The sequence below is a fragment of the Pelodiscus sinensis genome, chromosome 24, assembly GCF_049634645.1.
Source record: "Pelodiscus sinensis isolate JC-2024 chromosome 24, ASM4963464v1, whole genome shotgun sequence".
NCBI lineage: Eukaryota > Metazoa > Chordata > Testudines > Trionychidae > Pelodiscus > Pelodiscus sinensis.
In genome coordinates, this window is record NC_134734.1 from 14,887,647 (window position 1) to 14,913,126 (window position 25,480).

General features: G+C 53.8%; 1 protein-coding gene across 1 annotated transcript; it reads right to left on the minus strand.

The window, feature by feature from the left end:
• Positions 1-18,422: 18,422 nt before the first annotated feature.
• Positions 18,423-19,847, minus strand: RXFP4 (relaxin family peptide/INSL5 receptor 4). Its single transcript, XM_006113980.3, has one exon. It carries the CDS (start codon positions 19,668-19,670, stop codon positions 18,423-18,425), a length of 1,248 nt encoding a protein of 415 aa, XP_006114042.2. The 5' UTR covers positions 19,671-19,847.
• Between the last annotated feature and the right edge of the window lie 5,633 nt (positions 19,848-25,480).

Genomic DNA, 25,480 nt, shown 5'->3' on the forward strand with positions numbered 1-25,480 from the left:
TATATTAGTGGTGCACATCTGCACCTGTGTTGGTGCACAGAACAAAATTTATTCCACACATCAATGGGGAAAAAATTAGAAGGAACACTGCTGAGCTTCCATTTTTCTGTGCGTGCTAGAGAGATCCAAGGCCTATCTAGCCAAGTGTCCATTCTCTGGCTTTTGCCAGCTGCTCCAGAGAAAAGAGCAAGAGCCCTGCTGTAGCAATAACCTTCCCCCACAGAAATTTCCTCTTTTCCCACAGTTGTTAGTGGCTGATTAATGTGCTGCCTTCGAAAGGTTTATAGCCCTTCCAAGCTCTCGATGTCGAGTACAAGCTATCATACCTCTGTGTGGTCTCATTAGCCATATAAATCATGGACAGGTGGGGCTGGAAGGGACCTCGGGAAGTTGTTGAGCCCATCCCTGTGCTCTGTGGCAGGATTAAATGTACCCAGACCATCTAGCTTCCTCTTTGGGATCCTGTAAACTGCTTGAGCTCAATGACCCGCTGTGGCAATGAGTTCCGCAGGCTCATCATTGTGTTGCACCAGAAATCACACAGCATCATATTGGCTTTTGAATCTGAGCGGGAACACCTGAGCTAAATCTCTCTCTCGCACGTGCACGCACGCAATGTTGAGGCTGTTTGGATCAGAATGGGCTAATTCTCTAGCCAAAATTAACCATCTTGTCTAGCAAAAACAAGAGACGGGGTGATCATCAAATCATAGAGATGTAGGGCTGGAAGACACCTTGGGAGATCATCCAGTCCTGCCCCCTGTGTTGTACTTAAAAGAAGTACTCGGGATCTTTTTCAGGGGGATAAGGCAACACGCCACATTTATTGATCACACATAGAATAATTAACAGTTATCATATGCATATGATATATATATATATATATAAGTCACTCATGCACTCACACACACACACACAAGCACACTCCGTCTTGCTGTTGTTACCAACAAGTTGCTCCCCTTAACTGCACTGGCCAGGTGAGTTAGATGGGGGAGGGGTGGAGCCGGGCTTCTGCCGATCCGGATCGATGCTCCGATGGTGACAAGACGAAACCCGGGGTCCTCTGCAAGACACCTCACTTTTATAGCATCCCTCTCATATGCAAATATATATCCCAGATTCAAACTCTGGGTCTGTGTCCGTTGGTCCCTTTGTGCTGCAGAGAGGGTGTTTTCAAAAGAAGGTGCCTGCTTCTAATCCCCAAGGCAGTCAGTATGTCTGCTCTTCTTTCTTCAGCCCACTTGACACCTTGGGTCTGGCTTCCACCCCCTCTTCAACTCCTGTAGCTGTCTGGAGGTGCTTGGCTCCCAAGTCTTACTCATTCACACCTCATTCATTCAACAGGGCAATTAATTACAGAGTGGGGGGAAGAGAGTGGGGGAAAATCTTATTCTGCTACAAGTTTTCTATATAGGGTTCTAATACAAAGTTATTTCAAGCAGCCCCTTGCACAAGCCTGAGCATGCCCTGGGGCACAGAGGGGGGGCTGTTTCTGGCTACATAGGATTATATTCTTAACAGTTCTAAGTTACATGACCTAATACATTATATTCTAAAGGGGCAATAATAATAATAAATCTAAACATTTAACAATCTTAACAAATAATAATAATAATAATAAGAAGAAGAATTAATAATAAATCTAAACACTTTAAGTTGTGGGGAACAAATTATGGGGAGTCACTTCCATGTGGGGGAATCACATTTTTAATACATTGATATGTTATCCCTACACCTGCACTGAGACAGGACCAATTAACCCTAGACTAGGGGCAGGGAACCTGTTTTGGGTCAGGAGCTGCTGAACCCACAGAAAAAGTCGACGTGGCCCCACATTCCCCTCACACAGCAGAGCCTAGGGGAGCCCACAAAATCTGCTAGCCCAGACCCCCCCAGGCTCTACTGTGTGAGGGGAATGGGGGTGTGTCCTTCTGCTTCTCAATCGAGGGCCGTGTCAGTGAGGGGTTTTTATTTGGGGAAGGGGCTGCTCACTTTTGTGCAGCCCCCGACGGATCCAAAAGAGGGGTTCAGTGTGTGGGAGGGGGGTGCTGGGGGGTGGGGGTGGGAGAGCTGGGCAGGAGGTAGGGTGCAGGAGCAAAGTGGAGGTGTAGCAGCAGGCTAGGGGCAAAGGGACCACAGGGATGGAGTACCAATGCCGGTTCACTGACACTGGGTGGAGGAGCCCCAAGCCTCGGAGGCCAGATCCAGGCAAGCTTTGGGCTGGATCCACCCCCGGGCCATAGTTTCCACCCCCCTTCATCCCTGACAGGTGTTCATCCAAGCTCCAAGGTAGAGGGTCTGACCACCTCCCCAGATATTCCAGTGCTTGTTAGAGGTAGTTTGTAGGGAATAAACCTGGTGTGCGATGCAGCCACCTGTCCGCGAGGGAGTCACATGGGGGCTGAGTGTTTAAAGCTCCAGATGCACCGCAGTTAACCAGAAAGAGGAAATTAAAACTCCTGGTGCATTCGAGCAAAAGCAGAGCAATTAGACAAATCTGCGCAGTGCAAATTACGCTCTTTCCAGGCAGCGAGGGAAAGCCAGTTATATTTGGCCAGGAGGGACTGAACCTGGCTGTCATTTTTTTTGGCCCATTTAGCAATGGCATGGATTTATAACCTGCCGGAAGCACAGCCTGCCCTTCCCCCCGCCGTGTGGGGCAGCAACAGCGCGGAGGGAGAAATCCCAGAGCCGCCCAGAACGAGACCTTGACACATGTAAATGTCACTGGCTCAGGGCGCTGGCCTGCCAGAGTTTCTCCCGCAAGCAGCAGCCCTGGGAAGAGAAAGCAGGTCTCACTGTGCCCCTCTTGAGCCCAGGACTCGCTGCTCAGACACAAAGACCCAAAGACGGGACGCCCTGCCTATGGGTGGTTCTTTTTGATCAGTTGAATGAGCTCTGATCTCTGCGGAAGCAGACCCCAGGCTAGGAGGGGGTGCTAGGCTTCAAGGCCAGCCTCTCTCTGCATCCAGACCTGCCCTCTAACCACTTGGTGGCTGTGCCATGGCCTCACGAAGCCAGGGCTAAGCCTGGATGCAGTGCATGACAATTCCCTGGGTGCATTGTCCTCTATTAAGCCAGCGACTGGCAACCAAGGCTAGTGAGTGGGCTGCCCGAGCGGCCTCCTTCATCGCAGTGGGCCACAAGATTGTCGTCACCAAGACGGTGTCCTGGCGAGGGTGGTTTTGTTCACTGCACTTGTGGACCTAGAATGTGTGTGTGTGTGTGTGGGGGGGATGTAACAGAACTGAAGCTGCACTGTGATTGGCTGCTAAGGGTGTGCCCGGTTCTCGCAGTCAGTGCTGGGTGCAATTGGCCCGCCCCTCCCAGCACGTGCCTGGGCCTTGTGTGTGTCACTTCGGTAATATTGGGAGGAAGAAGGCGCCGTGGACGGGAAACCAGCGGACTCTGGCAACTCTGCGCGTGAGCAGCGGTGAACAAAATGTCTAGCGGGCTGCGTGTAGCGCCCAGATGGGCCACGTGTGGCCCGTGGGCTGCCCGCCACTGACCTAAGCTGTTATGGCGAAGGGGTCAGAGCAGCAGGGTCTGCAGACCGGGGCTGTCGCGCTGTGTGGGGGCCGCATGGGGACGCCCTGCCTCTGGGCTAGTTCGTGTCATTCCATTTAGCAGAGGCCGACCCGAGGCGCTGGGCTGCATGGCCTAGCAGACAGAGCACTGGACCGGGACTGAGGCCACCTGCCTGTGGCTCTCCGGGCCTCTGTCCCGGCTCCGCTCTTTGGCTCCAGCCCCATGGGACAGATGCCAGTTTGTGCCCAGCTGGAAGGGCCGGGCTCTGATCGTCATGGGCACGGTGTGAGGTTGGTGTGAGACGGGCAGTGTGTCTGCTGGTATCTCGAGCAGTAGAGGGGCTGGCAGGCCCATGATCTCCCCCTTGCTCTGCCCCGTTCCTCCCCGACCCGGGCTGGAACAGGCAAAGCCGGTGGGAACCCTGAAGCCATCCCAATGCTGGTTGCTCACCGGCTGGCACGGCAGGGCCCTGCAAAGCCAGACCTTCCTGCAGGCCAACGTCCTGGGGCTGGTCCCACTCATCCACTCCTGAGTTGTTTCCCTGGCTCCCCGCCATCCCCAACACATGGAGACCAGCTCCTCCAGGCCTGGCGACCCAAGAGACTGGACATCGCCGTAGCCTCCACGGCCCCTATCCCACAGCCTCTGCTCCTGGCGGCCGATCCTGCTGGGTTCCCAGCACGGGGCAGAGAGAAACACCTTTTCCTGTCTCCAGTTCTCCCAGCACCAGGGCCCTCCCCGCCTCCTGCTCTGTGCCGTGCCGCCCACCCCGCTTTGGCACATCTCCCCCCACCTACGCTCCTGGCTGGAGCAACCCTCCTCCAAGGGAACCCTCTGAGACTCTGACCCCCCCGGGAGTGAGCGGCAACCTGGCCTCTCCTGTATTGCCGCAGCCCTGGGATGAGGCACCTGCCTCTCGTTCATCCAGCCAGCAACGTTAATTAAAACGCAGCCGAGGTGCTGGCTGGAGGCGGCTCTGCCATGGAGCACTCCGTGGCCGTGTACTGCCACCAGTGGAACAATAATCAACCCCCCAGCTGGGCTCCTCTTATCTCCCCGTGTATTGATCTAAGTGCTTGTCAGCGAGGAACCGCTTATTACAGGAGGGCAGGGTGCAGATCGGGCTAGACTGCATGGCCCGTCCGTGGCCCTTTGCTACACACGTGGCTGCCCGGAGCCTCCGGGCACAGGTGCAAATGGAGCCTGGGGCTGCAGCGACCCAAGGCTGCGGCCATGTGAATATTTCCCTCAGGCGGGGACAGTGAAGGGCTTTGGGTGTATCAACTGCCCTCACTCCAGTGGCGCGGGACAACTTTTAGGGTGGGGGTGCTGAGCAGTGTCCTTCCCCTCTTACCCCGTCTGCACCCCTCACTGCCCCAGCCAGGGCGGGCCCCTGGTGGCTGGGACCCTAGGCAGGGGCGGCCAATAATTTTTGCAAGGGAGGGGCCACTTCATGAACTTTGGAACATGGTTGCAGGCCGGCGCCACGCCCAGAAGGGGCGGAGCCTCAGGCAGAAGGGGCGGTTCCCTCTAGACGCCAATCAGTGCCTGGGGGCGGGGGAGCATATGAAGTCTCTGGGCCCCCCAGCCCCACCCTGCCAGAGGCACGTGGAGCCTAGTGGGAACTGCCAGCCCCTTTACCATATCTTGCCCACCCCTGCCATGGGACCCCCACAGGCAGCAGGGCTGGCATCTGGCCCCCCTGGAGTTGGTGGCTAGGACCTCGGCATGGGGTGCAAATCTCTGGGGTGCTGCCGGACCCCCATACTCCTGCTTCCCATGCCTATGTCAGACCCGACTGAGCTAGGAGTCTATGCTAGCCCGGGCTCCTGGGGCCGGTCTCAGGTTAGCCCGTGGCCCAGCTGCACCAGAGCTGCATGGGCTTGAAACTCGAGGGGGGCTATTCCCCAGTGCAGATGAGCGCACAGGCGGTGCACGTCCTCGATGGGGTCGGAGAGCTGCCGGCTGCAGGGTGGGCCTCAAGTTGGCTTTGGGCTGGGTCCTGCAAAGAACACGCAGCTGTGGCAAAATGCTCGGTGCTGCCGTCTGGCCAGGGTTAGCGGGTCCCACGGGTGCAGCTGGGGGAAGCCGTTCAGCAGGGAAGGGGAGCAGGGGACAAATAGAAAGCACCTTGGCCAAGTTTGGGGTGTTCCAGCAGCCTGGCCTGCAGCCCCTGGATCCCGACAGGCAGGCACGCTGGCGACTTGCTTTCTGGGTGACACGAGAAGGTGGGAGAAAAGGGCCTTCAGCGCCCAGCATTTTGCTCTCAGCTGGCTGCAAGCCAGCAGCTCGGGGTCTCTGCAGAACAGCAGCATGGCGGGCAGGCTAGCGGCCATACAGGGCATGGCGTTCACACTCTCTCCTTCCCAGGCAGGGTTGAGACCCGCTGGCTGTGCAGTCGCACAGAGGTGGGGACCAGGAGCTATCGCACCTGCTTGTGAATGGAGCTGGTGGGTCTGAGCATCAGCTTGGGAGCCAGGAAACTCCAGGCCAATGTTCCCTCGAATCTTTTCCATCCTCGTGTGGAATAATTGTTTAATGTGGCTATGCATCACCAGTAGAAACAAACCTGAGCTGTGGGCGCTCTTCTAATCAGCTGGGCAGCATGGGAATCTCTCTGCTGAGTAGCTGCACAAGCACCCAGCTTACAGGCAACACTGCTCCAGGGTCCCTCAAGAAGCTAGTGGCGGAGCTGGGAATTGAACCTACATCACCAAGCGCCACCAAGCTAGGACCAGCATTGGTCTTCCTCCTCGAAAGGCTGCCTTCCGTTCCCCCAATGTGAAAAGAACAGTGTAGGGGCATAGAGATTGTGAGACAGGCCTGCCTCTGCCACAGCATCACCTTGGCTGCCTTGCTTGGTGCCTCCATTCCCTCATCTGTAAAATGGGTATAAAACCTACCTCCTGAAGGCTGTTTGAGGCTAAACTCACTGATGCCCACCAGAGAGCCTTGGATGCTGTGCACGGGTGGAGAATCAGGGGTGTCCATGCAGTATTGGTGTGGGTAAGACAGGAAACTTCCCAGCTCTTTCCAAACATTGATAAAAATGTGTTCCCTGTTCTAGCGAGCTCGCCCTTTTAAACAAGGAAAGAGAAGATACCATGGAGTCAAGGCCAGTGGTGTAAATCACTGTGGCTCCATTCCAATCAGCGTGGCGTTGCTCATTTATATTAGTGGTGGAGCTGGGCCTAGATTTTAATTTAAGGCCTGGAGATGTTTCCTGTCACTAAAGCCCAACTCCACAGTGCTAGATAAAATCCTTGCAAACCAATGGCAACAGCTTAGATAGCCTCTGATATAATTTCCACTTCAATCATTTGTTCTCCCAACAGCCTACCCTCAAGTGTCCCTCTGCTTTTTGCCTCTGCATCACGCCAGAGCTTCCCACCAAAGTGCATGGTGATCTCATGGCCGCCTCTTACAGCAGGGGGTTTGGAACCAAAACCCGGCCCGTCCTGCAGCGTCTCGCAAGCCTTTTGTGGCAGGTTTCCTTTACGGGTCCCCTGCAAGGGAGAGCGAGGCCGTGGGACAGATGGTGATTTCCTGCAATATCCGGGACACGCCTGATTGAATTACGGTTTTCAGGAACCCGGCTGATTCACAATGCAAATGTTTATGTGCTGTTGTGGGAGTGCGTGGAACGGCGTGAGCAGCAACACCAGACGGCTGCAAACTGGCAGCGTGATTGGGAAAATAAAGGATTTTGAGGGGGCGCTACAGGGGAGGGGAATTTTCTGAGAAACAGTTGCAAATGGCCTACCCCCAATCTTGCTCTTTTAAGCTGTGTGTTAAGCGGAGCCCCATGGATGGGCTGGTTAGCTTGCCCCAGCTTTGTCACGGACGAGTTGTTCTTAATGTGAGCAAAAGGGTGTTGTGAACAGGCACGGCCTATCGGCGAGAGCCCATGTTGGAGCACGGAAGTGTAACGCCAACAGGCAGAACCAAACCTGGGACCTCTGGAGCTTAGTGCCTGAGCCTCTAGGCTTGAGCTAAAAACCAGCTGGCTCTCAGCGAAGGCTGTAGAGCAGGGGTGGGCAAAAGGGCCTCCAAGGGCCGGATCTGGCCTGCCAAATGGGTTGATCTGGTCCACAGATGCCCTGCTGCTCCCCAGGCCAATCAGGAAGTGTCCTGGTCCCGCCCCTTCTGCCCATGTCCCCGCCCCTTCTGGGGCCACTTCAAAAATTTCTGCAGTGGCCCCTGTCGAAAATGATTGCCCACCCCTGCAGTAGAGTGAATTCATCCTTGCGCTCTCTCTGTAAGTGGCCGCAGTGCCGCTAGATGGGCCAGTGAACCACACGTGTGTGGGTTACAGAACCAGGTCTATAGCTTTGTTTAGGGCAGCAGTTTTCAAAGTTTTTTTCTCAGGACCCAGTTGAAGAAAATTGCTGATGCTGCGACCCAACAGAATTTGTCTAGCGTGCGGGCTCCGGGGTGGGGCTGAGGATGGGAGCTTTGGGATGCAGGAGAGGAGCCATCTTTGGGGGGGGGTCAGAGCAGGGGGAGTAGGGGCTTACCTTGAGCGGTGCAGCGGGGGTGCTAAGGCAGCTTCCTGCCTCTCCTGGCACCGCAGACCTGCCACCTCAGAAGCAGTCAGTAGCAAGTTCCCAGCCAATGGGAGTGCAGAGCTAGTGTTTGAAGCAGGGGCAGTACATGGAGCTCCCCACCCCCACCTAGGAGCCAGGGCTGTTTCTGGCTGCTTATGGGGTTCAGCGCAGTCTGTGGTGCCAGGACAGTCAGGGAGCTGCTCACCTGATCCCCCTGCAGCAACCAGACCCAGTGCCCGACATTCCACCACCCAGTCCTGGATTGCAACCCCTAGTCTGAAAACCACTGCGCTCGGCTTCGCTCTGTATTGCTGTTACCTTCAGAACAGAACGCCCTTGCTGGGAAGAGCAGCGTGGTAGCTCAGAACTGGGTGCTGTCTGTCTGCGGGGAGGGGAGGGGGGAATAAAATGCAAGCCTGCTTAAGAGGTCCAGTAGCATCATGCGACAAGACGCTCTTCAGCCTGGAACTAGCCAGCTGAGAAGGGAGAGAGATGCAGTCTCTACCCAAGGGGAAGCTATGGCTGGGGAATTCTGGATTCGAGCATGCGCTGCCCTGTGGACTCACAGAGGGTGAATACATGTGCAGTTGCCCTGAGCTGTGACAGGATGGCCCAGCAGTTTGGACCCGGGGTCTGATGCCCTGCTCTTCCACACACTTCCTGTCTGACCCCAAGCAAGTCACCTCATCCCTCGGTGCCTCAGTTTCCCCATCTGTAAAATAGAGATAACAATCCATCTGTTGTCTGGCTTGGACAGGGGTAACAATCCATCCGTTGTCTGGCTTGTATCCAGAACCTGGAAGCTCTTTGTTGGGGCGAGGGGGGGGAAAGCTTTCCACCATGTGTCTGCACAGGGACTATGGGGCCCTGATCTTGGTGGGGGGGATCTTGCAGGCTACTGCCATGATGGTATTGATGTCAGCGTTGCAGGAAGACAGATGCTGAGCAGACAGAGAAAGCTGAGGACAGTGGGAATACCCCAGGATCAGGCCCTTGTCTCCACCACATTGTGTAAAAAACCACCATCCCATAGAGGTTGAGTGCGACGCTTCAACACTGGACAGATCTGGCTCAGACTCAGGGCACTTCCAGCACCATAGACAGCTCTCAGTAAGGTCTAATCATTAGGGGTTTGTAACAGATGCCATGTGAAGAGAGATTAAAAAGACTGGGATTTTTCAGCTTAGAGAAGACGAGGCTAAGGGATAATATGGTAGAGATCTATAAAATCATGACAGGTATGGAGATAGTGAATAAGGAAAAGTTATTTACTTGTTCCCATAACATGAGACATAGCGGTCCCAAATGAAATGAATAAGTAGCAGGTTTAAAACAAACAAAAGGATGTTTTACTTCACACCGTGCATAGTCAACCTGTGGAACTCCTTGCCAGAGGATGTTGTGAAGACCAGGACTTTAACAGAGTTCAAAAAAGAGCTAGATAAATTCATGGAGGTTAGGTCCATCAATACTTATTAGCCAAGATGGGTAGGAATGATGTCCCTAGCCTCTGATTGTCAGAGGCTGGAAATGGGTGACAGGAGTGGGGATCACTTGATGATTCTCTGTTTCTGTTCACTCCCTCTGGGGCATCTGGTATTGGCCACTGTCAGAAAACAGGATACTGGGCTAGATGGACCTTTGGTCTGACCCAGTCTGGCTGTTCTTATGTTTATCCCCCTCACTCACTCCCTCCAACTAAGACCCTGCATCCCTACCCTCCTCCTGCCCCCTCCCTCCCTTCCAGACTCCCTTGCCCCCTCTTGCACTCATTTTGTCATCATGAATGGTTGGCTGGTGGTCTGTGGTAAGATCTATGTTGAGCGGGATGGGTTCAAAACATTTTAGAACCACTGATACAAGGTTGCTTTACAAATACCCTGGCATTATAAAGAAACCTTGAAGTGGCATGATACCACTTGAAAGCCTCTTTATGCTGCCAAAATGAGGCCTTTAGCATAAATGAGACTCAACTCCTCTATTGCTAGAGTTGCCAGCTAAATCACGGTGAATAATTTATTTGCGTCCCTTCCTTTTTGCAAATGGCCTGCAAACAGGCTGAAAAATGATCAAATGTGTTTGCTGATCAGACAATACCTGGTTATCTCTTTGGCTTTCGTACCATGAACAGGCAGAGGGCATCACATTGGTTTGTTGCATATGCCACAGGAGGTTGTTTCTGCAATGCAGCTGGTGGAAATGTTTCAGCTGTTGACCAGGGAAGAATGGTTGTGACATTGCCTTGCCTCTCCAGCCCCTTTGTGTTTGAAACATTTCAAAATATCAAGAAGACTGGGAACATTTCTATGACACTTTTCATTATTTCATTTCTCAGAACTAGTCTATTGTGATTCTGAAATGTTGCCATGATACCCCATGGGACTTGTAGTTTCAGTGCTTCATGCTCCCATTCTCCCTTATGGGCTGGCCTTGCAAGTCAGACTCCATTTCACATGATGCACTACAGTCTTCCTTCTTGATGCATTATGGCATTCCATTGCCATGGTGCATTGTGGGTGATGTAGTCTGAGCAGGGAACCTGGTCAATAGAGGACGAAGCTCACAAGTTCTCGTAATGCACCATGGCGACATTTCCAAAACAAAATGTTTCATTTTGGAGGCATTTGGCGGAAACACCAAACTGTCTGCACAAGGCAGATGCTTTTTGTGAAATGTTCCATTTGGCTAAAAACCTGACTTACCTCTCCAAACATCAGTTTTGATGGAAAATTTGGTGTCAGCCTTCTGGGCTTAGGATTTTTGAACCACACTAGAGATGAGATGAGTAGGAGAGAAGTTGTCAACGCACAACCAGTCTTGTGATTGGCTTTAAAAAAACCACAATATCTTAATCTTTGAACACTCAGGGTAGGCTACACTTCCCAGATAAAGAATTGCCTTACTGTTATTAGTTTCAGAGGGGTTGCCATATTAGTATGTAACTTTAAAAGTAATGAGCAGTTCTCTGGCACTGTAGAGACCAACACATATCATGAGTTTGCATGGGTAAAACCCACTTCATCAGATGAGTTGGCGTGGAAATTACAGAATCCAAGGTATATATAACAACAAAAGAAGGTACCTGTTAATTGTAGGACCAGTGTTAATGAAGACAATTAAGTGGGCTGGATGTGTCCCATTCATAGCTTTTAATGTGGAAATGCAAATATCAAAGGGGAAATTGCCTTTGTAGAGCATTAACCAGTTTATTCACGCCTAAGTAGGTAATGTTGAACTGGTATATGAACTCCAGTTCAGCTGTCTTCCTTTGTAGTTGGGTGATAAAATTCCTTTGTAGAAGAATGGCTACTTTTAAATCCATGATTGAGTGTCCAGGCAGGTTAAAATGTCCCCTTACATGTGTGTGTGTTACCATTCCTCATATCTGACTTGTGTCCATTTATTCTCAGTCACAGAGACTGCCCAGTGTGGCCAATATATATGGCAGAGGGGCATATACTTGGTGGAATAGAGCACATTAATGGATGTGCAGGTGCATGAACCCCTGATATTGTGTCTTATATGGTTAGGTCCTGTGATGGTGTTGCTTGTATGGCTATGTGAACAGAGTTTTACCCATGAAAGCTCATGACCTAATATAATTGTTAGTCTCTAAGGGTGCGTGTACACAGCAAAGTTATTTCGAAATAACTTTACCAGCGTCTACACAGCCAAACTGCTATTTTGAAATTAAATCAAAATAGCAGAGGGCTTATTTCGAAATTGGTAAACCTCATTCTACGAGGAATAGCACCAATTTCAAAATTGCTATTTCGAAATAAGTATCGTGTAGATGTTTATTTCAAAATAGGGAGCCTCCAGCTCTTCCCAGGGTGCCCTGGTGGCCACTCTGGGCACAACCAAGAAAACTCCTCTCCCTCCCCCCTCTCCCCGGAGCCCGTAAAGGGGTAGACTCTGGCCACAGTGCCTGTGCCAGCTCCAAGCCTGCCTGCCCAGAGCCAGCAATTGCTGCACCTGACCCACTGGCCCCAGCATGAGCCAGGCAGCCAGTGCCAGCCAGCCCTCCAGTGTTCCCCAGGACCAGTCTGCCAGCTCCCAGGAACTTGGCAGGGGCTGGAAAAGGTGGGTGCTTGCCTGGTCCAGTACGGCGATCAGGGACCTAATTCAGGTTTGCGGGGATGCCTCCAGTGTCCATGATCTCCACATTAAATGGAGGAACGCAACCGTCTACAGGCGGATAGCTGCCAGCGTGGCCACCAAAGGCCATATGCAGGCCATATGCGAACCCAGGAGCAGGTTCGCATGAAAATAAAGGATCTGCGACAGGCGTATGCCAGGGTCACAGGGGGTAGCTCCCAACCAGGGGCTGACCCAGACCCCTGCCCCTATTTTGATGTCGTGGACCACATCCTGGGGGGCAGGATAGTCCGTGTCCTCCAGGTGGTCATCGACCCTGGACCAGAGCTTGCTGCCTTCTGCAACTCCAGCCCCTGCTGCTTCTCCAGCTACCGTATTTTCCAGCGTATAGGGCGACTGGGCGTATAAGACGACCCCCTATCTTTTTAATTAAAAGATAGGGTTTCATCTTATACCCCAGCGCCCCTCCGCCTCCTTTGCTCCCGGTGTCCCTGGTCTGCTGGAGATGATCCCCAGCAGACCAGAGGCACCAGGAGCAAAGCCGCAGCAGCTTTGAAAGCCTCGGGGGAAGCCGGCGGGGGGGCATCCCAGGCGCGCCTGCGCTGCTCCCCTGGCGGAGCCCCTCCGCGGCTTTGAAAGCCGCGGAGGGGCTCCGCCAGGGGAGCAGCGCAGGCGCGCCTGGGATGCCCCCCCGCCGGCTTCCCCCGAGGCTTTCAAAGCCGCGGAGGGGCTCCGGTGGCGGGGCATCCCAGGCGCGCCTGGGATGTATACCCGGCGTACAAGACGACCCCCGATTTTTGGGGGATGTTTTTTAACATCAGAGGTCGTCTTGTACGCCGGAATATACGGTACCGCTCCTCATCCCACTCCTTCTCCCCCTCCTGCTTCTTCCTCCCCATCCTTCTGACACCCCTAGGGATGCCGAGGCCCCTGCACCCACAGTGCTGGGAGACAGTTGGGCTGGCGAGATCCCCAACCCTGAGCCCTGAGCTTCTCCTCTCCCTTCCTCCCCTTGCCAGCTCCCTCCTCCCAGGTTTTCCCCTCCCCTCTCCTACCCTCCCTTCTCCGCTCTCCCACGTTCTTTCCCCAGTCTCACCTCAGTTTCATTCCCCCTCACCCCAGTGTTGTTCAATAAAGAGGCTTTGTTGTAATGAACACATGTGTCTTTTATTGTACAGCAGTAGGGAGGGGTAAGTGGATGGAGGTGAGGGAGGAATGAGGCATAAGCCCCCAGTGGGGCACACCAGGAAGACTGTTACTGCCTGCAGAACGTAGTGCCAGGCTCGCAGCAACATGACTAGGACAAACACCAGAGTGCCCGGGGCAGCTCCGGCCCCATGCTGCAGAGTGCTGTGGTGTCCTGAGTGAGGGCAACCAGAGCATGCAGAGAAAAAAAAGCTTTGCTGTCCCTCAGCGAGGTAGGCAAGCAAGCAGGGAAACCTTAGAACCGGCTATCCAAGGGGGGTCCCTTTAAGCACAAGTCTCAGATAGCTTCAGGCAGCAGCCACACAAGGTAACTCCTGACCTGATGCCCTGCCAGAACTGGTTCCAGCCGGCCTTAAATACGATTCAGCGTCCTATCAGTGTGGATGCACTATTTTGAAACAGCAAAATGTTATTGTGGATGCGCTATTGTGGATGTGCTATTTCGAAATGCATTTTGTGTCTAGACGCGTTATTTCGAAATAAGATATTTCGAAATAGTGCTGTAGTATGGACATACCCTCAGGTGCCACAGGACTGCTCATTGTTTTTCCTATTAATACTGTTTTTAACTTGACCATTGCTTTCCCGTATGCCCAGATGAAGCCGGATTTTACTGATGCTTTCCCAGCATCCACAAATCAGATAAGCTATTTGCCCTAGTGCTTCTCTCCTATTGATGCTCCTAAATCAGGGCCAGATTTTTCACAAGGGCTCCGCATCCCTTTAGGATGATGCAGGCCCGCATGTAATATCCTGAGCTCTGTTGACAATGTAATCGCTTGTTTTGGTACCGGAATGGACTTTTCGGAAAAATCCATCTCTGGCTGCAATTGCTGAGCCCCACAAAAGGTTCTGTCCCCTTGATCGTGAGGCTGGTGCAATTAAATTCCTCATTCTGGGCTGTCTCTTTGCTCTTCTCCCAACAAAACAGTGACCCCTAGTTGACTCTAATAAAAATTTCATTTCTGAAAACAGGAAATGGGCTTTGCTTGTCCCTTGCTGGGCTGGGATGTTGTGTTTGCTCAAGGGCTGGGCGCTGATTACCTTTTTGATTTGTCCCTTCTTGATGGTCCTTTATCACTGTTCCCCCCCCCTCCTCACGCACACACACGGCCTGCCTTAATTGCAGCATTGCAAAGCAATCCATAAATCAGATGGTTGGGAGTGAATTATAGCTGTAGGAGCAAGCGAATCATATTTTTCTCCCAAAGATCCCTCGATGCACAAGCTTTTATTACACAGATATAGTTAAAGCAGGATGACACCCTTAGTTTGATTGGTATAAAGGTGCTTAACTGTATCCACACGAGAGGCGTAAAATATCTCTTTTCCTGGAGGAGTCCATTAACTCGTTAGTGCATATTAAATACAGCTGGATAGAGAGAGCGAGCCTGGGGCTATGTCTACACAATGGCTGTGTCTACATTGGTGCATTCTTGCGTGACAACGGCCGCTCTTGCACACAAACATGCCACTTGTCTACACTGGCCGCACGTTCTTGCGCAAGTAAACTGACGTTGTACTGTAGAAAATCAGGGCTTCTTGTGCAAGAACTCTGACGCTCCCTCTCAGGAAGAAGCCCTCGTGCGCAAGAGCTCTTCCAGAAGAGGCCAGTGTAGACAGGCAACATGAATTTCTTGTGCAAGAAGCCCCTATGGTTAAAATGGCTATCAGAGCTTTCTTTTGGAAGAGAGCGTCTACACTGGCATGGATGCTCTTGTGCAAAAGCACATCTCTTGCGCAAAAGCACATGGCAGTGTAGACGCTCTCTTGTGGAAGAGTTTTTGCACAAGAACGCTTCCGCAAAAGAGTTCTTGCACAAGAAGCTGCCAGTGTAGACGTAGCCTATGTGTTTTGTTGGAAGGGCTGATGCAAATGAAGTGCTGATTAGCATTTTCTCACGCTTCATTGGTATAATCTATTCCAATCCGTTTTTTCGCAGGAGGTTTTTGCACAAAAACATGCAGTATGGACGTGTCCGTTTTGCACAAAAACCCTTTTTTGCACAAGATCCTTATGCCTCTCTGGGAGTTTTTGTGCAAAACAGACATGTCCACACGGCATGTTTTTGCTTAAAAACCTCTTGCGCAAAAACGGTTCTGAATAGATTATGCAAATGAAGCTTGAGAAAATGCTAATCAGTACTTCATTTGCATTGCCTCTTCCAACGAAACACATAGCGTAGACATAGCCTAAGGGTGGCCCTGGAAAACACTGCTTATGCCGTGATAAATATTTTCCAACTTGGGTGACTGCACACAGGCTTCTCAATCCAGAGTTAGGTACTTAGAGAAAAAAGTTGGTGCCCCGCAGAGGAGAAAGCATTGAGATGCTTGAGTTAGTTCCTGTGACCAAAAGAGAAAGGGCTCTACCATTATAATCCCTACAGCTTTTCATCAGCAGATGTCAAAGCACTTTTCAAAGGAAATCAGGGTCATTATCCCATTTTAGCAATGGGGAAACTGAGGCACAGAGCCAGGCCTTGCCTTGAGTCATCCAGAAGGCCAGTGGTAAAGTGGGGACTAGAACGCAGCTCTCCTGAGTCCCTGTGCTCTATCCACTAGGCCAGTGGTTCTCAACCAGTGGTACAAGTACCCTTAGGGGTACTCGAGAGAAGTCTGGGGGGAATGTCAACACTGTATTTAATATGCACTGAGTTAATTTGAAATTTGGAGAAAACTGAATTTTTGTTCTAAGTTTTACAGCACTTGATTATTTTTGTACTTGTTACACCCAACAATTTAATCACCCGCCCAGCTGCAATTAGGTTGTTTAAACAAATGTGTTGCAATGGTAAAAAAAAAAAAAATTGTGTCTGAAAACTGTAGGTACTGGGGGTACTTATAATTTTTTTGTAAAAAAGGGGTACTTTATTTAAAAAAGGTTGAGAAAGACTGCACTAGGCCATGCTGCAGGTTTATTCTGTCCACACTCAGAGCTGTACAGATTTAATCCTTGCAGTTTAAGCTCATACCAAAACCATTCAATTGGTACAAAAAAACCGTAAGACTAGCATGTTTGTTCTCCCCCCCCCCCCCCCGCCCTGATGTTCCTGTCCTACTTCAACAGGTGCTGACAGTGTTCCGCAGTGCTCATGATCAGACCTTTAGGATGGATTTAACCCATTATGTCCTGGATAGCATTGTGGAATGGTCCCTCATGGAGGAATCCAGCTGCTCCAGAGGTTTGGCGGGGGTGGGGGACATCTCAATCTGGATGACACATGTTCCGCTGGCTGCATTAAAAGGGGTTGTGTTTGCAAGCATGGTGCAGTTCCTCATTCGCTTCAGCCCCGGGACTAAAGCAGGTTTTGGCCACAGCTGGAGCCACGTTGATTTAGACTTTGACACTTGCAGGAGTCCTGGACACCTCCCGCGAGCCCCGTAAATCCGGAAGCCTGTGAGTTTGCTGCTGTTTCTGAAGCCAGCTTGGGAACGGAGCCATCTCCCGGCTGCCCAGTGTTCAAGGCTGGAGAGGCGTGCAGCAGAACAGAGATGGGCTCTAGCAGAATCCAAACATCTGGGGTTTAAGGTGAGTGGGGAACGACCCCATGTGCTGAGCGTGTCATGTACTGAGGATCTACCAGTGAAGTCACAGTTGACTAAGCCAGACTGACCCCTGCAGTAAGCAGCCCCTTCGGCCCCATGGGGGTCTGAGCCCAGATGAAGCTCTCTTTGGCCCCTTGCGCTCTGGGCCGGATTAAGGCATGGGCTAGCCGGGCAGCTGCCCGGGGCGCCAACCTATGGGGGTGCACCTGATGGCAGCTGTAAGAGGCGCACAATGCCGGCTCCCAGATCGCAGGCTCCAGAGGCCACCCTGCAGCAGCTGCCTGGGGCGGGGACCGCGTTAACCCCCGCAGCGCCAGCCAGCAGCGTCCTTCCTCCTGCGGCCGCGGGGCCCTGCACGGCCAAGCTCGGGGCTGCATGCCAGTGGCGGTAACCGGACTGGGCCGAGCCGGGCACGTGCGTCCTGCCACCACCAGCTCCGCGCGCCCTCCCCAACACGCTGGTGCGGGGGTGGGGGCCACGTATGCGCCGTCCCCCAACCCGGGGTGCAATTAAACTGTCTGCCCGGGGCGCCAGAATGGCTCGGTCCAGCCCTGCTTGCACTTTGTGGGCCAATGAGGCAAGGCCACTATCCTGCCAGGAGAGCTCAATAGGCCAGGGAGGTGGAAGCTGTAGGGGCGGCGGAAGTAGAAGGCCTTGCCCCAAGGGGCTCCCCAGAAGCTCACCATGTGGTTTAAGCTGGGGGAATTGTCCTGATGAAGGAAGTGATTTGGGCTGCTCAGAGAAGACGTCTCTCCCGTCCTAGGGCTACACGCAGGACTTATGAAGCAGAACCAATTGCCTCTGAAGAAGAGACCCACCTGGCCCTCTTCCGTGAGGGTATCATGCTGGGACTGTGGGCGGCCTTGCTCCATAGAAAGCTTTTGCATGGGGGCCTGGCTATTGCTCCGCAGACCCGGCAGGAGGGGCGGAAGCCCGCTGCACCCTCCTTAGAGCGGTCAAGAGGTGCACTTTTGTCACCAGCCAACTTGCGTGGAAGCGGAGAAGGTCCCTGGATCTGTGTTATCAGTCCTTGAACGGCGATAAGGCCATGAGGTGCTCAGATCTCCTGTGACTTCTGCTCTGGCTGCTGGAGGCAAATGAAGCCAACGGAACCGTAAAGCACGGAGCCACGAAATGCCAATGCAAGCGCCATTGGGCTCATGAGAACGGCCAGCAGCAGTGACGAGGCCGAACTCCAATGGTTCGCTTTCGGGCCATTTGTGGGATGTGCTGTGGAAATAAGGGCCACTGAGTCCGCCTGGGCTTCCCCCAAATCTCAGGTGTGTGAGGACTAGAGGAAGCGGCCCTGGCTGGAGCTGCAGAGCCAGAGTCAGGTCCTGTCCTTCCTAACAGGAACACGTAGCAAACGCTTTCAAGTTAGGTTGGGTGCAAAAGACCACAGCCCACCGCACAGCTGGTGCTCGTGGCAACCCCATGCCCTGCTAGCCCAGGCGTCTCTGCTGTTAGCCCAGCAGCCATCCGTGTGTCATAAGGGCTACAATTCACTTCGGCATCTCCTTGTTGACACTGGCCCTGGGACTCGCCCTGCTCGGTTGGCTTCCTCGGCTCTCAGCTCGGGCACAACGGTGATGGTGGTGGACAGCAGGGCGTATTCTTTCTTCGCCACCTGCACGCCGATGGGCCTGCCCCTCTGGTCCAAGGGTAGAGTCACCTGGGGGGCGCCCTCCTCCCTTGCCTGGCAGATGGAGGAAGGCAGGTAGGAAGACACCTGAGCCAAGAGGCTCGAGAAAGCATCTTTCAGTGCCCTGCGGAACTCCCTGCGCATCAGGCAGTAGACGACGGGGTTGAGGCAGCTGTTGCTGTGGGCCAGGCAGGTGGTGAGGGGGAAGATGTAGGTGTGGAGGAAGTAGAAGGTCTTGTCCCAAGGGATAGCCCTGAACTTCACCAGGGCTCCCCAGAAAGTCACCACATGGTTGGGGAACCAGCAGACGAAGAAGGAGGTGACTACCAGCCAGATGGAGGCGGTGATCTGGCTCTGCCTCCTAGGGTTGTTGGCATTGACCCGGTGCTGCTGGAGGAAGCTCAGGAGCAACAGGTAGGAGGCCAAGATGATGGCCAAGGGCACCACGAAGGCCACCAGCACCTTCTGGACATGGTACACCCCCAGCCACCTGTTGGTGGGGAACTTGAGGAGGCACAGCTCCACCCCAGCCACATTGGTCACTGTGGCAAAGATGGTGGTGGGTATGGTGGCTCCCAAGGCTGCAACCCAAAGAGCTAGGGCAATCCTCTTGGCCAGGCCGGCAGTCAGCTGGAGGCTGGGCCTGACAGCAGAGGCCACAGAACAGTAGCGTGTGACGCTCATGGTGGTGAGCAGGAAGACGTTGGCGTAGACGCTGAGGACGGTCAGGGTGAGGACCAGCTTGCACATGGCGTTGCCGAAGGGCCAAGTGAAATCCAGGGCCGTCTCCACCGCCCAGAAGGGCAGGGTCAGGGCGAAGTGGAAGTCAGCCAGTGCCAGGCCAAAGATGAAGACGTTAATGGCGGAAGCCGGCCTGCCCTTCTGGGCTCGGACCAAGTACATGACCGTGGAGTTGCCCAGCAGCCCCACGGCGCACACCACCAAGTACACGCTGGAGATGAGGATCCGCAGGCCAAAGACGCCGTCGGCCGGGACAGAGGCAGCATCATCCCCACTCATCCCCTGAGCATCCAGGAGGGATTTGTTCCCAAAGTCAGGCTGGGCCGAGCCGTTCAACCGCCCAATCCCCCCGGCCTGCATGTTCAACACACCCTCCTGCCAGCCAGGGAGTTTTCCACGCAGGCCTGCTCACCCTGATGGCGCACAATACTGGGTCCGCGGCGCAGATCCGGGGACAGTGCCACACAATAGGCCAGTGGTGGCTTGCACAGCCCGGAGGGGGAATCCTTCAGGCCCGGGTGGCCCTGGAGCCCTGGCATCGCCCCTGCGTCTCCCCCGTCCTCTGCAACACAGGCAGGCGGTCGGTCTGTTCCCCTCTCTCCTGCGAGCCTGAGTCCAGCTGTGCAGGCGGTGTGGATTGAACCCACGCCGGGCTCATCTGTGCCAGGCAGGCGAGCTGCCTTGGGTGTGTATGTGTTGCAACTCAAGGCCAGCCCTCCCAAGGGGCAGGGCTGGACTCCTCCTTCATTCCTGGGGCAGGTGGAACAAAGGTACTTCTTTCCCTCCGCCTCCCTCTTGGCTGGACTCTCTGCTCAGCTGTTTCCCTGGAGCGCAAGCCCCAAGGTGAGTCAGGAACCAGCCAGACATTCTCCGCTGGCCTTGCACCCCCTTTGTGCTGATCTAAGTCACTGCACAAGGTGTCTCGGGCACAATCTAGTTACCAGGGAGGAAAGGCGATCAGAATCAGGCCCAGGTTGTGGCAGGAGGTTGGGTATTTTTATGGGCTAGTGTCAGGGCAGCTTTGGAGTCCAACGTTCAGGTTTTTGTCAACACAAAATGCTGGCCTCTGTGTGAGTGTCGCCCTACATTTAAATTCCAATGGAGACAAATCAGCTTCCTTCCGCTGCGAGGTGGGGGTTGTCACTGAACCATTGCACTGCTGTGCTGGGACAGGAGAGCTCTGCGACAGGTCTGCTCCACAGAGCACTAGTTCTTCACACAGCGCATTGTCAACCTGTGGAACTCCTCGCCAGAGGAGGTTGTGAAGACCAGGACTTTAACAGGTTTCCAAAAAAGAGCTAGCTAAATTCATGGAGGTTAGGTCTATGAATGGCTATTAGCCAGGGTGGGCAGAGATGGTGTCCTGAGCTTCTGTTTGGGTATGTCTACACTACCCCGCTAGTTCGAACTAGCGGGGTAGTGTAGACATACCCTTTGTTAGAAGCTAGGAATGAATGACGGGGAGGGATCACTTGATGATTCTCTGTTCTCTTCATTCCCTCTGGGACACCTGGCATTGGCCACTGTTGGACGATAGGATGCTGGGCTAGATGGACCTTTGGTCTGACCCAGTACAGCTGTTTTTATGAGTGACTCTCCTTCCCTGCAGCCAGAAAACGCTTACAGAGGAAGGTTTTGATTTGCCCAAAGCCATCCAGCAACTCGGTAGCCAGTCAGCAGAAGCACTCTGTTCCATCCACTAGGCACAGCTGCCTCACCAGGAATTTGAGGCCCATTCTGGGCTCTGACATTGGGAGGCCTCAGGGGAGGGTCCCCTTGCCGTGTCTCAGTTTCCCCATCTGTTAAATGCTTTAAGATCTGAATAAAAAAGTCCTAGAAGTGGATAGGAGTAACCGGCTGTGCTGAAACAGATCCATCTGGTATCTGTACACCACCACCATCACCCCGACAATTGTGAATGACAAACTCTGGCTGAATTCTGTCAGCTGAGGACCTCCAGGTCTGACATGGGATTTCTAGTCAGGTGCTGCCCCTTTCATGGTGTTTCTGTCTCTCTGGCATCCAGAGGCTGTGCTCCAGGCAGCTGATCAGAGCCCTGGTCCTGGGGGTGCCCCAGCTGGCTTTGTGTCCCTGGGAAATCCTGGATGTAAAGGGGCAAAATCTTTGGAGAAGCCACCAAGAGAAGGGCTCAGACCCAACAGGAATGGGCTTGCAGTGGCTGACCTGCAACCGTGGCCTCTGGCTAATAGGAGCCCTTGCAAAGGAGCCCCGGGGGGCTGGACCGGTCCTCCAGCAGAGGATGAAGCCACACAGCCCCTCTCCTCTGCCAACGTGTACGGCCGAGAGCCCTGAAACCCAGGAAGACCTGACTTCCAGTGCCAGGTGGGGAAAGAATCAGACCCTCTCTTGCTCTGCAGTGGCCAGGGCCTGCTGGTCCAGAGGCGGGGGCAGGTTGGAAACCCTGGCCCTCTTGGGTTGGATGGGGCCTAAGCAGACCTCAGTGATCCTCAGAGGGACCCCATGGCCTGGCTGTCTTGCGCACTTGGCTGGCACCCATAGCAGCTGAGCGCCTCACCATCTTCAGTGTGTCACAGCCTCCAGGGGAGGCAGGGCAAGGCTATTCTCCTTGTTGTCCAGATGGGAAACTGAGGCACAGCGTGACTAAGTGACTTGCGCGCAGGGTGTCAGCGGCAGAGCAGGGCCTTGAACCCGAGTCACAGGCTAACGGCCAAACTCGTGGCCCAGCCTGCCTCCAGCCAGGAGGCTGTAAACAAGGGGGCCGGCTTTGTGACAGCTGAGACCTGCCGTTCGTCTCACCAAATGGGCACCCTCTTGAGAGCTTTGGGCTCCGAATCCCACTGGGAGCCTAGTGTCTAGAGCACCCCCAGTCTGTGAACCCCTGAGCCCTTCCCCTGCCCCTCCTGATCTTTGCTGGACCCTGAAGAGCAGAGGAGCTGCTGGCTCCAGGGCCATTTCTTCTGCACTTGCCGGCAATTTACCCTGCTGTGATTGCCTGGCTTGTTTGAATTGGCAGCCGGAGCCAGCAATAAAGCACTGGGGTGACGAAAGAGGCCTGCAATCAGTTCAAGCACACAATGCCCCAGGCTTACAAGGGCTAAGGCCGCGTACTGCACAGCAGACCCTGTCCCGCTAGCGTCTCAGCTCCCTGACCGCCGCCAAGGGTACTTAGGCCCAGAGCTCTGCAGTGGTGCTGTAGCCAGGGTGGCCACAGGAGATGAGAGACACAAGGCGGGTGAGGTGATACCTTTATTGGACCAACGTCTGGTCATGGAGGGGACCGGCTTTCATGCCTCACGGAGCTTTTTTTCAGGTCTGGGGGAAATAACCCAGGTCTCTCTGCGAAACACAAGGAGGGAGCGACAGGTAAGCAAAAGTGGGGACGCCTGTTGTAGGAGACCACGCGCAATGAACACCTCGGCAGGCCTCGGGGGATGGAAGGCTTGCAGAGGAATTTCATGTGCCGCTGGGCCTTGCCCGGCTCACCAGCCCAGCCCTGGCACCAGCAGTGCAGCCCTACATCTGAAAGCCATGTCACGCGGTCAGAGGAGCCCCGTTTGCGCCACCGATGGCCCCCTCTGCACAGCATGGCTGTGCAGACCCGTTCCTGAGCCCCGCCCTGGAAGGCCGGGTTAGCAGGCCTCAGGGCGTGTCATACATGCAATGGGCCATAACTCCAGTGTCTTGTCAGCCCCTGGCTCTGAGCCGCCAGCAGTTATGGATTGAAATCCCCAGGGGCATGGATTGAAAGTGTTGCTATGGAGATGCCTGTACCAGGGCCCACCAACCAACATGGCCCAATGGCTAGGGTGGGAGATAAGACTCAGGCCAGTCGGTGATGCACGTGGGTCTCTCTCACACACACACACACACACACACACACACACACGCACCTCCCAACCAGCGCTGGCCGGGGTATGTGAGTGCCCATGTGCGAGTGTATCCAGGAGCACAAGCTGTAGGGAGCCCATCTATGGTTTCGGTGTCTAACAAAGGGTATGTCTACACTACAAAGTTAATTTGAACTAACAGACGTTAGTTCGAATTAACTTTGATAGGCGCTACACATACAAACCGCTAGTTCGAACTTAATTCGAACTAGTGGAGCGCTTAATTCGAACTAGGTAAACTTCATTCTATGAGGAATAATGCCTAGTTTGAATTAACTAGTTCGAATTAAGGGCTGTGTGGCCACTTAATTTGAACTAGTGGGAGGCTAGCCCTCCCCAGCTTTCCCTGGTGGCCACTCTGGGCACCACCAGGGAAACTCATCTGCCCCCCTCCCGGCCCCGGACCCCTTAAAGGGGCACGGGCTGGCTATGGTGCCTGTGGCAGGTGCAAGCCTGCCAGCACCCAGCCAGCAGACTCTGCACCTGGCACAGCACGAACCAGCCACCCGCTGCCACCCAGCCCTCCGCCTCTTCCCGGGACCAGGCTGGCGGCTCCTGGGAGCCTGCCCGGGTCCGCAAGAGGCGGGCGCCCGCCTGGTCTAGTGAGGACATCGTGGACCTCATCCACGACCTCCGCACTAGGCACAGGAAAGTGGCCGTCTAGGGCAGGAGAGCTGCCAGCCTGGCCACCCAGGAGCAGGTTTGCATGAAAATCAGGGTGGTCCACTGAGACCCCTGACCCTGAGCCCTGAGCTTAGAATGGCCGTACTGGGTCAGACCAAAGGTCCATCTAGCCCAGTAGCCTGTCTGCCAACAGCGGCCAACCCTAGGGACCCTGGAGGGGATGGACCGAAACAATGACCAAGCCATTTGTCTCGTGCCATCCATCTCCAGCCTTCTACAAACAGAGGCCAGGGACACCACTCCTACCCCCTGGCTAATACCACTCCATGGACCCAACCTCCATGACTTTATCTAACTTCTCTTTAAACTCTGTTCTAGTTCTAGCCTTCACAGCCTCCTGCAGCAAGGAGTTCCACAGGTTGACTATTTGCTTTGTGAAGAAGAACTTTCTGTTATTAATTTGAAGCCTGCTACCCATTCATTTCATTTGGTGTCCTCTAGTCCTTCTATTATGGGAACTAATGAAGAACTTTTCTTTATGCACCCTCTCCACACCACTCATGCTTTTATAGACCTCTATCATATCCCCCCCCCCCCCGTCTCCTCTTTTCTAAGCTGAGAAGTCCCAGTCCCTTTAGCCTCTCTTCATATGGGACCTGTTCCAAACCTCTGATCATTTTAGTTGCCCTCCCCTCTCCCACCCTCTCTCTTCCCCTCTCCCACCTCCTTTTCCCAGTCTCCCCGAGTTTTGTTCAATAAAGAGAGTTTCTATTTTTGAACACATGTGTCCTTTATTTTGTACATCAGGAAGGGGGGCTAGGGGAGGGGTAAGTGGAAGGAGGTGAGGGAGGAATGAGGTACGAGCCCCCGATGGGGAGGACTGGGGTGGCTCTGTGGGCTCCTCAGGGTGGAAGCTCTCCTGCAGCCCCCCGATTGACCCTCCCCCCTGGATGGCAGCCTGCGGCAAGTGCAGCCGGGCTGATGGCCGAGTGCTGTGATGTGCCCAGTGTGGGTAGTCCGGGCAATCCAAGCCAGGACTGCTTTGCAGGCGGGGAACCCCTGAGAACTGTCTGTCCGGGGTGGGGGTTGGGTCCCTTTAAGCGCAGCCCTCGGCTAGCCTGAGACAGCAGCTCCACGCTCTAAGTCCTAATCTGATGCCCTGCCGGCACTGCTTCCAGCCATCCTTAACCTCGATTCAGGGTCCACTCAATGTGGACATGCTAGTTCGAATTAGCAAAACACTAATTCAAACTAGTTTTTAGGTCTAGATGCACTAATTCGAATTAGCTTAGTTCGAATTAACTAATTTGAATTAAGTTAGTTCGAATTAATGCTGTAGTGTAGACATACCCAAAGCTACGTGTGATTTCTACAGAGCCCACCATGTCGCTGTATCCCACACACCTGCTGGGCGTGGTACTCTGTGACCACTTACAGAGTGAAGAACAAGTTTGCTCTATAGCATGGGCTCCTAAACTGGGGGGCATGAAGAAATTCCAATGGGTGCGCAAGGCAACCCAGCCCCCCCACTGCCTCCTCCCCTGCTACTTTTGTTTTTCAGCCCCGGTCAGTTCCTTTTTTTTTTTCTCAAGAAGTTTTGCTGCTGGTTTTTTTGCGGCAGGGGCATGCGGGTTTCTCAAAAATCGAAAAGGAGGCGGGATGCCAAAAAGTTTGGGA

What these genes read in the sequence shown, in the direction of transcription:
- RXFP4 (XM_006113980.3), bottom strand. Translation starts at nt 19,670, where the DNA reads ATGCAGGCCGGGGGGATTGGGCGGTTGAACGGCTCGGCCCAGCCTGAC.